At 41.3% G+C, this 12416-nt stretch overlaps 1 protein-coding gene across 1 annotated transcript in view; it reads left to right on the top strand.

The window, feature by feature from the left end:
• Window positions 1-12416, top strand: part of ARFGAP3 (ADP ribosylation factor GTPase activating protein 3) — a 25914-nt gene continuing 13498 nt past the window's right edge. Inside the window, exons 1-7 of the mRNA XM_056482440.1 lie at window positions 1-179; window positions 5586-5704; window positions 6157-6229; window positions 8604-8735; window positions 10113-10199; window positions 11508-11589; window positions 11853-11909. Of these exons, the coding sequence (XP_056338415.1) occupies window positions 111-179; window positions 5586-5704; window positions 6157-6229; window positions 8604-8735; window positions 10113-10199; window positions 11508-11589; window positions 11853-11909 (619 nt within the window). The 5' untranslated portion in view covers window positions 1-110. The remainder of the gene's footprint in view (window positions 180-5585; window positions 5705-6156; window positions 6230-8603; window positions 8736-10112; window positions 10200-11507; window positions 11590-11852; window positions 11910-12416) is intronic.

Genomic DNA, 12416 nt, shown 5'->3' on the forward strand with positions numbered 1-12416 from the left:
GGGCGGAGCGTCCCGGGAGCGGCGGCGCGGGCGCAGCCCCGGCAGCCCCGGCAGCCCCGGCCCTTCTCGCCCGCGGCTCCCCCGGCGGCCCTGCCGCTTCTCCCGGCGCCATGTGCGAGCCCAGCAAGCAGGACATCGCCGTCATCTTCAAGCGGCTGCGCTCCGTGCCCACCAACAAGGTAAGGGCCGGGCCGGGCCGGGCAGCGCTCCGCCGCGGTGACACGTCGCACAGCGGGGCGGGGGAGGCGCGGGGCCCGCGGCCGGGGCGGCGCACTGAGGCCCGGGGAGGCCGTGCCGGCAGCGGGGGCTCTTCCCTGGCTGCCCCCGTCCCTCCGGGGATGAGCCCGTGGGGAGCGAGCAGCGGTGCCTCGGGTCCGCTGGGCGCATAAACAAGTGCCCAGCCAGCTGCAACGTAGCTGAGTCCGTGTTTCTTTTTTTGCTTTTTCCTCCCCCCCCTCCTATTTTTATTTTTTATTTTTTTTTTATCCAGTGATAAGTTTGTCGTTTTTTAATCTCGCCCCGTGCCCAGGTGGGTGTTTCAGTGCTGCGGAGGTGCGGGCTGGCAGAGGGGCTGGCCAGGTGTCGGCACGAGTGCCTTCAGCTGCTCTGTTTGCGTTGGCCTTGCCATGGACCTGTGAAACATACACCCACCAGGAAACTTGGGATTAGCCTCACACGGAGGAACACGTTGGGTTTGTTTTCTGGGAATAGGAATCCGGATGTCTGTCTGTGGTCCAAAACTGACTTCCACTCTTTGAATGCAATGCATTAAGACTGTACAGAGCTCAGAGGTGAACACTCAGTTTCCAACCAAAGTATTCTTAAGATTTGCCTTTGCAATGGGGTAAAAAGTTTATCAAGTAAAGTCCTAATCCCAGCCAGAAGGATGAGAGAAGATCTCTTACAAGCTCCTGAAATCCATTGGCACTCTGCCTGAAAATTGAGTAACTCAGGGCTACTGTGATGCTTTTTCTGTATTGGGATCAGAGGAGAAAGTACTGCCCTGCCTGGCAAGCATGGAGTACCTGTGCTGGACTCCTTGTTCCTGTGTAGGTTTAATCACATGCATGTGGTACCTGTGGTTGCTCAGGTGTATCTGTGTCCCCATGTCAGATGACCCACAGAAATTCAGTGTTGACCTAGCAATATAAGCACAATGTGTGCTGCCAGGACAAAGAAGTGGCTCAGGCACAGAGAACTCGATAACAATGCGGTGATGCCCGGTCTGGTTGACCTAAGAAGGCAGAGAGGGAGAGTGGAAAACAGCAGCTTAGATCTCACAACTCTCCCATGTCCATCTGTCTGACTGTTCTCCTGGAGTAAAAGTTGTTCCTTCCATTAGCTAGCTGCTTCCATCAGTTTTTGTTCTCATGTTTGTTTCCTTTCTGTTTGTTTCCTTTCTGTTTGTTTCCTTTCTGTTGTGTTCTTAAGCAGTCTGTCTGCCCCTTTTATTTGTAAGTCGTTTTTTGTGTTGGGGAAGAAAGACATGGGGAAGTGCAAATATTGAAAAAGGTTCTGGATTAAAAGCTTAGTAATTTGCTTTAACTGTGCAGTTTATGGATAGAGCTTGGGAAGAACTGCTGCTCTAGTTATTGCATTTACACTGTTGTGGGTGCTCTGCTGTAGTTCTTAGTGCACATGAGCTTATGGGAAAAATTGCTATTTAAATAAACGTGCAGTTTAATTAGTGGGTTAGAGTGTGTTGAAAGTGATGTTTTAATAATTAGCTTGAAATTAATATCTAATTCGATGTTAGTTCCCTTTATGATCAGGTTTTGAGTTCTTAGTGTCTTTGGGTGTCCCATAATGTAGAGCTGCCTGATGACAGCAGACTGGTGATCACTTAACAAACATGTTACAGGTATCAAATAGAATGTATTTTGTACCCATAAAAATGTTCATAGTCCTTAAGCTACTTGATATTGGTGACTTGAGTGTTTGAGCTTTACAGCTCAGCTTTTTTCATGACTTGCACACTCAGGCTGTGCTGAAAGTCTCTTATTCTGTCATAGATCTGTTCCTCTGAAAGTTTTTTTTTTTTGTCCTTTTCCACTTTGGTTGACGATGGTATTCCTGTCTCTGCTTGGACTCCCAGTGTGAGTGTTGTGCTGGTGGTTTATCAGTAGCTGAGTTTTGTTATTCCAGCGTGTGTTTGGGTGTGGTTTTGTTTGTGTTGGGTTTTGCCCCAGGATGGACTCTACTATCTCGTTGTGTCCCTTAAGTCATTTTGAGATGGTGACACTTCCACAACGAGCAGTCCTCTTGCCTTGCTGTGGCCAGCACTGCAGTTCCTCCCTTGTGTTGGCATTCCTGGCCAGGTCAGCTGTGCTCTGAGTTGTCCCTACCTTTGCCCTGAGTCCAGAGCTGCTTCCCAGCGGGATCAGCAGCTGGGATTATTAGTGCTGATGCAAGAGAAGGAGGAAAGCATATCTGGGGATGGTGGCTGGTGACTAAGAGGAGCTGCTGGGGTTTAGATCACCTTGGCAGTGTGGCACTGCCTCCTGAGCTCCAGCTGGGTTGGTGTTCAGGCCTGGGAATGGCCAGGTGTGGATGTGCCCTGGGCTGGAGTTCCAGGGCAGGGTCAGAGTGTGGGGGCTGAAAGTCTCTGTGTAACCCTGACCTCGGGGTGAGTGCTCCTCAACCCACTCACCTCTTCTGCTCCTGCCAAATAGAGCATTAATCTGCATTTCCATAGCCAATGTCAATATTTTATCTATTTCTTTATTAATGTAGGTGTTTTGTGCAAGGTGGGTATTTTGTGATTTATTGACTGCTTGCTGTGGATTGTACCCAAATCTCTGTGTTTGCTCTTGTACAGACATCTCAGGTCTTTGGCTGGTTTATTCCAAAGTGATTCTTACTGGATCTAGTCTGTGAAGTGTTTCAACACAAAATAAACAAAAAGCATGCAAGTGTACTTTGAAAGCACTAGGTTATTTAAGCATATCCCTCAAGTATATTTTTAATAAATATTTTAAAAGTTTAGTTCACCTAAATCTGTACAGAAAATACAATTTGTGTGTTTTTAAAATTGAAACCATTTCATAGGGAGGCTGTGAAATTGATTTTAATTGCTTTCCCCTGATTCTTCTTAAAATTTATGTGGTGGGAAGCACTTAAAAAATTGAGAAAATTAAGCAAAATTAGTCTAAATGTTAATGAAACATGCTTCTATTTCTGTTGCAAACCATTGATGGAAATAGCAGTTCCTCCTTTGCTTTCAGAAGAAAATTGGATGTTCCTGCATCTCAGTCCTGGAAAGTCCATTTTTCTGCTGTGAATAATCTTCACAGGTATCTGGTAGGGACTCCTGTGTGAGTGAAGCCACTGAGCTGTGGCAGCCAACTCCAAGGTGATGCAATTGACTTTAAGATGTTGAAATTACAAAGTGCTCATAATTGGAGGAAAGGAAAGGGAAAGAAGGAAAATCTTCAGGTATATTTATGACTGACCTTCCAAAAACATGTTTTTTTTTAAACTACCCACTCCAGATTCTCATTTCCCATTTGTACTCCAGGGAGTTTCCACAAGACTTCCAGCTGTAAGTCAGCTTTGCTCTCCTGTATCAGAAGTGAGACCAGGGCTGTTCTGTTGGCTTTGGTTGCAAGTAGAATCTTCTTTTTTGTTGTCCCCATCCTCATTTGGCCTTGTAAGAAAAAGCCTGAAATAGTCAATTTAAAATGAGGGTGAGTCTCATGTTTTTTAAGGACCTGTTTCAAAGAATTTGAGAAAAGAAGAATAAGTTCTGACTGCTTAGGCTGTGTGTTTTCTTAGAATATGGCATACATGAAGTCTTACTCATTGTTCTTTTTCCCCTTCTGTGCCATTCTTCCACCTGAGCTAGTTTCAGGGACTCAGTCTAACCTCTCCTGCTGTCACCCATTCTGTGTTGCCTTAATTCCTGCTGTATGCCAGTGAATGCCCCATTTCCACACACAGGAGTGGGATATGTAAATAACATTAATAAGCATTAGGTCCCTGTTGAGAGGGAAGGGCAGGACTTGCACATGCAGCTGTGTTCTCCATGATTTCTGTGTGTTACCACTCATTCCCTAACTGAAGCTCATCCTCAAAGTGTTCAGTTGTTGCAGAAGTTAATGCTGGATCTGCTGGTGAGCTGTGCTGGTGCCTGATAAATTTGAACTGCCCGAGCTATAGAGACCCTCATTAAACTGAGGAGTTTAGCCTCAAACTGCTCCTGGGCATGTACTTGAAGTTAATTTGGATGGATGATAGGTGACATGACTTGAGCCCAGACTCAGAGCTTGTTTGACTGTGTATATACAGAAAAATAGAGACAAAAAATCTCTATTCAGGTTTACAGAGAGAATTTCTGGCAAGAAGACGTCTCCATGTTATTTTTATTTTGTTGTTCAGCTTAGTAAGGAGTTGCTGGAAGCTCTGTAGCTTGTTTATGTTGTTCCATATGTCCCCACTTGGCTTGGAATAAGCTTTATGTTTTATATCTGCATATAGCTAGAACTTCCATTGCTATCTGAGGATGCATTAAGTTTATAGGAGGATGTTAAAGGATAAAGTTGCAAATTGGAATGCTGTCAATTTGTGTGTAAAAGCTTATCTCTCTGTGGAGTTATTTCTTATTAGGTGCCACTTTTAGATGGCATTAGGTGGATACTTTTACTGTAAAAATACTCTGCAGCCTTTGCAGATACCTCTGAAAAAGAATTGATCAGATAAAGTCCTGTCATGCAGGAATAGATGTGTACACGTGGCATTAACTCAGAATAGCTGTTTCTGTTTAAAGTTGTTGTGTTCCTTGCATTTGATAATTGATTTGTATCAGGTAGTTTTTTTCTGATTCTTGCTTTCCTTGGTCAAAGTAGCACAGAACTCAGAACAGCTGAAAAAGGACTTGAAAGTTGTGATCTACCAGCCTGCAAAGTGTCTGAGACACTCACAGACACAGCTCTTGCTGTTTTGGCTGAATGTTAGAGGTCCAGCGTGGTGGCAGAGGGTAGGAAATTCCTGGGTTTGTCCATGCAGTCATTGTGGACCTGGTTGCTTTTTAACCAGCGTGGCACAGACGGTGGGAAGGCTGATGTGGCAACTGGTGTGTGATGAATCATGCAAATATCTGCAGAGGCTGCCGGATAAGCAGTGCTCAGAGGCCTTCTTCTCACAGCTGGATTGCCATGGCTTGCCCTGAAGGTCAAGGTTTCCATACAGGAAAGTAGATAATGATGGCATTAGTCCTGCTGATAACCTTCTGGGGACTCACAGGTGCAGCATGATGAGAGCCTGCCCGTGGGGAAATATTTCTTAATCACTTTGCTATTCCAGCAGTGCTGGGAGCTCTGTGTTTGAACTAGGCTGATGTGGGTTCTTTGACCTGATTTCTCCACCTGTGTACAGGGGCTATTTTTGGGAATGGGGAGGCTGTAGTTGTGTGGGCAGATTGTGTAACTTCTCTTTAGATGTCTAAAATTAGGATATGTGGAGTTGTCATGTCAACACACGCCCTAAGGATGAGTTAACGAAGTTGGATCACTGCAGGGGGTTACACTGACTTGTAATTAAGGCCTGGTTCTGCTCAAGTTCTGTCCCTGATGTTTGCTTGCTTTAAGGTGTGTTTTGACTGTGGAGCAAAGAACCCCAGCTGGGCAAGCATCACCTATGGAGTGTTTCTCTGTATCGACTGCTCAGGGACACACCGGTCCCTTGGCGTTCACTTGAGTTTCATTCGGTGAGTATTGCTGTGGTTTGACAGTAAAATCCATCTTTCCATGGTTTGTTCACAGACCTGTCAGAGAGGAAAGCCCATTCTTCCCTCAGCTTCTGATTCAAACCTCCTTAGTGTTTGTGTTGGCTTTGCTGTATCTGACAGCTTCTTGGGAGTTGTGTTCAATTTGCCAGCTTTGCTTCCTGAAGCAGCTCACTGTGGTGGCACCTGAGTTCTGCCCTTCCAAGCCAAACTATTCTGTGGTTCTGGTACTTGAGTAGAGCACAGGCAGTCAATAAATCTGCACCCTGAGCTTGTCCTATTCCAGGTGAATATCCCAGCTGCTGACTCAGGGCCTTTTGGGGTCTGATAAATAACTACAGATTACAAAGAAAAAAGGGGGTGGAGAGAAACACTTGGCAAAAAACAAAACCAGAAGCAGAGTGATTTTAGATATCATTGGTCTTTGTGTTTAGGTCTACAGAACTGGATTCCAATTGGTCCTGGTTCCAGCTGAGATGCATGCAGGTTGGAGGAAATGCAAATGCTGTAAGTGCTCCTGAGTGTTTGCTTTGCACATTGAAGCTTGGTAGGCTTGGAAAATGTTGTTTGTCCTTACTGCCTCTCTCCCTGGGCTTATTTTTATTTTTCCAGTCCTTTTTCTTTGTTACAGCCCACCCTCCCCATTTTTTAAGAATTCCTCTGGATGCTGATTTTATCCTTCATTCTTGCAATTTCTCCATTTTGGTATAGCCTGAAAATGTTTGGGTTTCTTTCTTAAAAGTCAGTGATGAAAATCACTGAAAAGGCCAGATTAGATTCCTTGTCAGTACATGCCTAATTTAGCAGCTGCTCAAAGATGGCTTGTGAAGCAAGCTCATGGCCTCTTCTGTGACCATCATTCCTTCCATGGCTCTTGCCAAACCCATGGAACTGCCAAAAGTCACCCTGGAGTCATGATCTAACTTCACCTGTTGCAGTGATGATAAGACATTCTGCATTGTTGGAGGGGGACTAGCAGCGTCATGGTTTGGGCCAATTCATATTGGCTGTTCTTTTCAGCTGGACTTTTTATGTACTTACACAACTTGTTTGTAAATTGAAGTTCTGTTGACAGCTGTCTTGTTCTCAATCTCCCTTTTTGTTTTCTTTTGTAAGCTCTTTGGCTATCTTTTCACAGCTTTTTCCACAAATAACAGAATGCTTCCTTAAGTTAGCCCACCCAGTGTGGGAACATGGAACTTCCAAAAGCAATTTCTGCTTTTCTTTTAATTCCCTGAATGCTTATCCCTTATATTTTTATTTTTTATTTGTGCTTTAAGAAGCTTCACCCAAGCTTGCTTTCCATAGTCTTTTCCTTGGCAGTTTTAACCATCTTTCCTTAAGTCTTTAGGGTTTTTCTATTTTTTTTCCCATTTGCATACAAAAAACACTGAGTTCAGGGACATCGGTACTTATCTTCCACTTCTGCATTTTCCAAAGAAATACTTTTTTTTCAATTTGGCATGCAACAAGTCACTATCTCAGGCTTACAGATCTGAGCAGTTACATGGTGTCTTTTCCCTCTTTTTCTTCTGCCTGTCCTTGCTGAGTTATTCCTTTCCATTGTATGAATGTCCTCATCAGGTTTCTGTTATGCCACTTAGTACATGAAAATCACAGTTTTGACTAACGAGAAGAGGGAGATTTCATGTTAAGAATAGTTTCTTTTTTAGCCAAATGCTGAAAAGCTTTGATTAAATTATATCAGTTTTGCTATGTAAAGGGCTTGAGGCTGTTGGAAAGAAGAGATGGCAAAGTCTGAAAAAGTCTTCAGTTAATCTTAGAAAGCTTATTAGCAGATGAATAACAGTAAACCTTAATTGTTTAGTTTTGTGGGGTTTTGTCTTCCTGCTTGGATGTCACTGTTTCCTATCATACATTGTATCAAGAGGTGCAATACACCTTCAGCAACTCCCCAAATACCCTAAATTTTCAATGGTCTGGTTTGGATTACTTCAGAAGATGAATACTTGAAACTTGAAAAAGTAGATTGTAAATTGTCTGGACATTTGAAGTAAAATTAACACTTTTAATGGCACTAAAAAGCCATTCCCTTTTGGTTCCAGTTAAGTACCAAATCCCAGTTTTACTAACTATTGGCTAGAAGCATTGCTAGATTGGCATCAATCATTTGTATTCTGTAATAGCCTGATGATGCTGAATCCTGGATAACAGCAGTCCTGAGCTTCCTGCTAGATAGCTAGAAAATCCAGAGTGTCCTTGGATCCTTGTGCTTTCAGATCAGATCTCTAGGGTGAATGGAATTAAGATTTCTAAGAAGCCCCTCTGGCTACCAAGTTAATGGTTAATAGGTGTATATGTTTACATGCAGAAATGCGCAATCTTCATTTATTAATTTTATATAAACACCTTTATGCCTAGAAACGTACCTGGGCACATAGATATGTGCATAAACACCCCTTTCTTTTGAAGGAGGACCATTTTTGTACACTCATTTTGATACTATTGAATGTAAATTGATCTCCCCAGCCTGACAGAGATGGATCCAAGCAATGTCTTTTAGAATATCAGCAATGTCCTGTGGAGCACAGCTACTGGCAATTAATTTTACCTCTTGCTTCCACTTAATCACTCAATTTCAGAACAAGGATTTTTTGTATGTAATGGAAGCTTGTATTTGTATGTGTTCTTAAAGCATCACACTGTTGTGTGGGGTTTTTTCTGTTTTATTTATATGTAAAGTAGTCATCAGAGTGGAGTTCCCTTTGTAACTTTGCAGATTACTTAGACTCCATCATTTAAAAGATTAGATTTAGGCAGAGGAGCAGAGTAGTTTGCTGCATTGCAATATATTTTTGTGTCAGATGTCATTAGCTTTAAAGCCTGTTCCTCACAGCATTTTCTGTGTTCTGCTTCCCAGTCTGCATTTTTCCACCAACATGGGTGCACAACCAATGACACCAATGCCAAGTACAACAGCCGTGCTGCTCAGCTCTACAAGGAGAAGATCAAATCTCTTGCAACACAGGCCACAAGAAAGCATGGCACTGATGTGAGTAGTGTGTGTCCTGAAAAACTTCACCTTCTTTCCCTCTAAAGTCACTGGAAACTTCTAATTGGTATTTGAAGATAATCAGTGTTCAGATAATGTGGCCGTTTCTCCATGAGCCATGTTGTAGTTTTGGTTTTGTTTATCTGAAACTGAGTATTTAGAGGAGTTACAGCATGAAAAATTGTAGTGGAATTAATTACAGACTGTGTATGATTTAAGTGGGGTTTGTTTTGAACAGGTAAATAATGTTTCTTTGTTTTTTTTCCCTACAAAACTAATATTTGGGAAATTAGTAAGTTGTGTAGAACTTGCTGTTCTCCATCAGAAATGCTGAGGCAGTTCATACAAGCTGTCAAAACATTGTTAGGTTGCTGACAGGAGTTAAGCAAAGTATCCAGAATTGATTTCTGAAGTGTTAGTAAGTTTGACAACAGTTCTCTTCTTCATGCACAAAAAACATGTTTTGATTGTTTAATTGTTGAAGTTTGTGACTGGTTCATGTGAAGTTGATCAGATGAGTGGAAATTAAAAGCAAGAAGGCTTGATTTTTCTCTTATCCTGCATCAAACAGCATGAAATTAAATGGATGGTTCTTAATTATTCATACTATGGACAGTATCATTCACATCACTAGGTTCAGAGAACATTTCTTTTGACTTAGTTAACAGCATAAGATGTAAAATGTGTTCAAGAAAATGCAATGTACTGCATGTATCTAAGTTTATGGCAAATTCCCCAAATGACTCTTTGAGGAACTGTGATTATCTTGCATCAATTACAGATTCTGTCCAATTGCTTGGTATTAAATAATTGAAAAATTCACTAAATATTTAATAAATATTTTTAGCTGTGCACTACAAACTTAAGTGATTATGTGCTATTTAAATTACTAAATTATTCAGATAATTGAATTTAATACCAACCATGTCCTGACCTGTCACATGGCAAAAAATTCCTTTTCTCACTTGCTAATAGAGATGATTCTTCACTATCCTTTCTGACAGAGGTCATTATTCCTGCATGGAGTAGGAAGAGCCATGAGAAAAGATTTGCCTGTGAGAAATCTTGAAGTGCAGGTCACAGGTTGGAGTTTGTCCTGCAGTCCTGTGGCACTCTGGGGACCCCAGCCCTGAGATCTGGCTTTGCTCAAAGCTCTTGGCTGGTCCACCAGGAACACATGAAATATATATGAATTTAATTTAAAAATAAAAGGAATATCATCTCTTGGACATTGGATAAATTTGTAAGAAGAACATAAGGACAAGAAAAAAAAATCAATACATTTTTAACCTGAAAACAAAACAGAGTCTTTTTAAGATAAGTGCATTGGAAAAAATTTATGCAATTAACCTGTAAAATTCTGTCCCTTAATTTCAGCTGTGGACAGATGGGTGTGGAATGCCACCAGCATCACCTCAAAGCAAAGAGGAGGAAGATTTTTTTGCATCCCATGTTTCTACCAAGGTACAGATTACTTGTCTAATTCTTGTTTGCTTTCTAAACACTTCTGTTGACTGTGAGCTCTGTGGTGAAGATTAAACCCTGAAAGAAAACTTTATAGAGAAAAGGTAGGTCAGGGAGTTAATATGTATCTGCTTTTCCTTCTGTGAGTCTCAGAATTCTTCCTGGATGTGAACCACTTTCTAAGATGAGCATTTTAAATGCCCCAAATAGTAGCTAAATGTGGAATGAAAATCTGTTTTTTTGTAGGCAGAACAATTCCACTTGGAGCCAGGATTTCTTGCTTGGAAGGGCTGGGATATAAATGTACTGTGTTGTACCTTGGGTTTTCAATCAGTGAAGTGTAATAGTTCTGATAACATTTGTTGTGACCTGGTCACAAACCTGCCTGTTGGGGGGAATGTGTTTGAAGGGAGTGGGAGGACACACCAGGTATGACTGTGATACTCACAATCAAAAATGAAGTGTGTAGGAAATGGGAAGTGCAAGAGCTTCTAGTGGGGAGAAGGTGTGGTGATTATATGTAAGGGTTGTGGTTTTGGTTTAATTGGCTAGAAACACCAGTTTTGTGTAGTGGTTTTGGTTTGTTAATTTGAAAATTTTTTGAGAAAGGCAAAACAGGCTTAACTTTAAGTGGTACAAAGAAAAATTTTATTATTAGAAATTATAAGAAGAAAAAAGACTAAAACTTAGAATGAAAGTTTTAGAATACTTTTTCTCTCTTCACAGACTTTTTTTTTACAATGACAACATACAGAAAAACTAATTAGTTTACTACAAGTTTTCCCGAGGCTTTTTATTTTTACATGTGTGTTTCACAGAGACACACGAAGCTTTCTCATTAGTGTAACAATGTGTCAGTATTAAAAATCCAACACTAGTTAGTCCTTGTCAAGTCCCAGAAAAACTGCCCAGGTCTTAAGAGGTAAAAATTGAAAAAAAATCTTTACAAACCACCAGAGTAAGTTAATCATCCAGCATACAATGAATAAATCTAAAGCACACTTTAAATGCATATTACTGTTTTTGATGGTAAACATATGGTAAGCAAAATTCCTGAGAGGGGAAATAAAAGTGCTCAGAAGTGGATTGAAACCATCTTGTTTTTAGTAAAGGTAGGCATTTCTTGTAATTTTAATAGTTGCCCTTCTGAGTACAGCTTTAATCCTAAAAGTTGTAAGAATTCAGTATTAATAAACCAGTGATGCTTAGGCTGTCTTTAGCTAAGTGCTCATATTTATTTGCTGTATTCTATTTTCTTTTGCACTTTTTTTTTTTATGCACTTTTGATTTTGTGGGGTTTTTTCCAAGGCAAAGGATACAGAGTGGATGTTACCAGAACCAGTTTCTCTCCAGCAGAAAACTTCAGAAAACATTCCAGAATCCTGTGAAGGTACAGCTGATTCTCTGTTACTCTTTTTACCCTGCTTTAATAGCTAATAATAATGCTTTATTAGTTAAATAACCTAACTATGATTAAAAACACAATAATTTGGGGTGCCTGATGCTCTTTTAGTGACTGGGAAAGCTGTGATGGAAATACCACATTATGGTGTCTCTGCCAGGCACTGCTCTGAGTACAGAGAGATGTGTTTTGGTACTTCATGCATTCTAAAGAGCCTTCTGATATTTTAACACTTATTTCTTATCTTTTAGGACCAGAACATGGACCAAGTGTTGATGGCCTTAGCTCATCCCCACAGCCTGCATTAGGTAATGAGTGCAAGCAGCAGAAAAGAGCAGCAAGTGTAGGGAACCCAAATATCCCTTTGGACAGAGAATGTCTGCCTGGGAAGAGCTGTGGAAAAAGATTTTGCTCTCTTTTCAGAAGTCTGAACATAAAAACTTGAGCAGGAGAAATCCTGTGTTGATAATGCAATACCTTCAGTGACCAGGCTCTCATACTTAGCACTGAGCAGTTAATCATACTGTGAGTAAGGAAGGAAAGCTGATGGAAATAGAAGAGTAAAATACCTCAGTGATTTGTCACTGTGAGGCTTGTCCTGCAGGAGCAGGTTTCTGAGAACAAAGTGGTGATTCTCAGCAGCACAGAGGTAGTAAAGAAATGCTGTCTGGGCCTGTTTCAATACTTTAGGCAGGTTTGGTCTTCATCACTGTTTTTATTTGGGTTTGGTTATTTTAGAGCTGGAGACTACAAAAAACTTCACTGGATGCACTTCCTGCTTTTCTCATTTGTACCTTTAATGTGTTCTCCTGAAG

The sequence above is a fragment of the Oenanthe melanoleuca genome, chromosome 1A (assembly GCF_029582105.1).
Source record: "Oenanthe melanoleuca isolate GR-GAL-2019-014 chromosome 1A, OMel1.0, whole genome shotgun sequence".
Classification (NCBI taxonomy): domain Eukaryota; kingdom Metazoa; phylum Chordata; class Aves; order Passeriformes; family Muscicapidae; genus Oenanthe; species Oenanthe melanoleuca.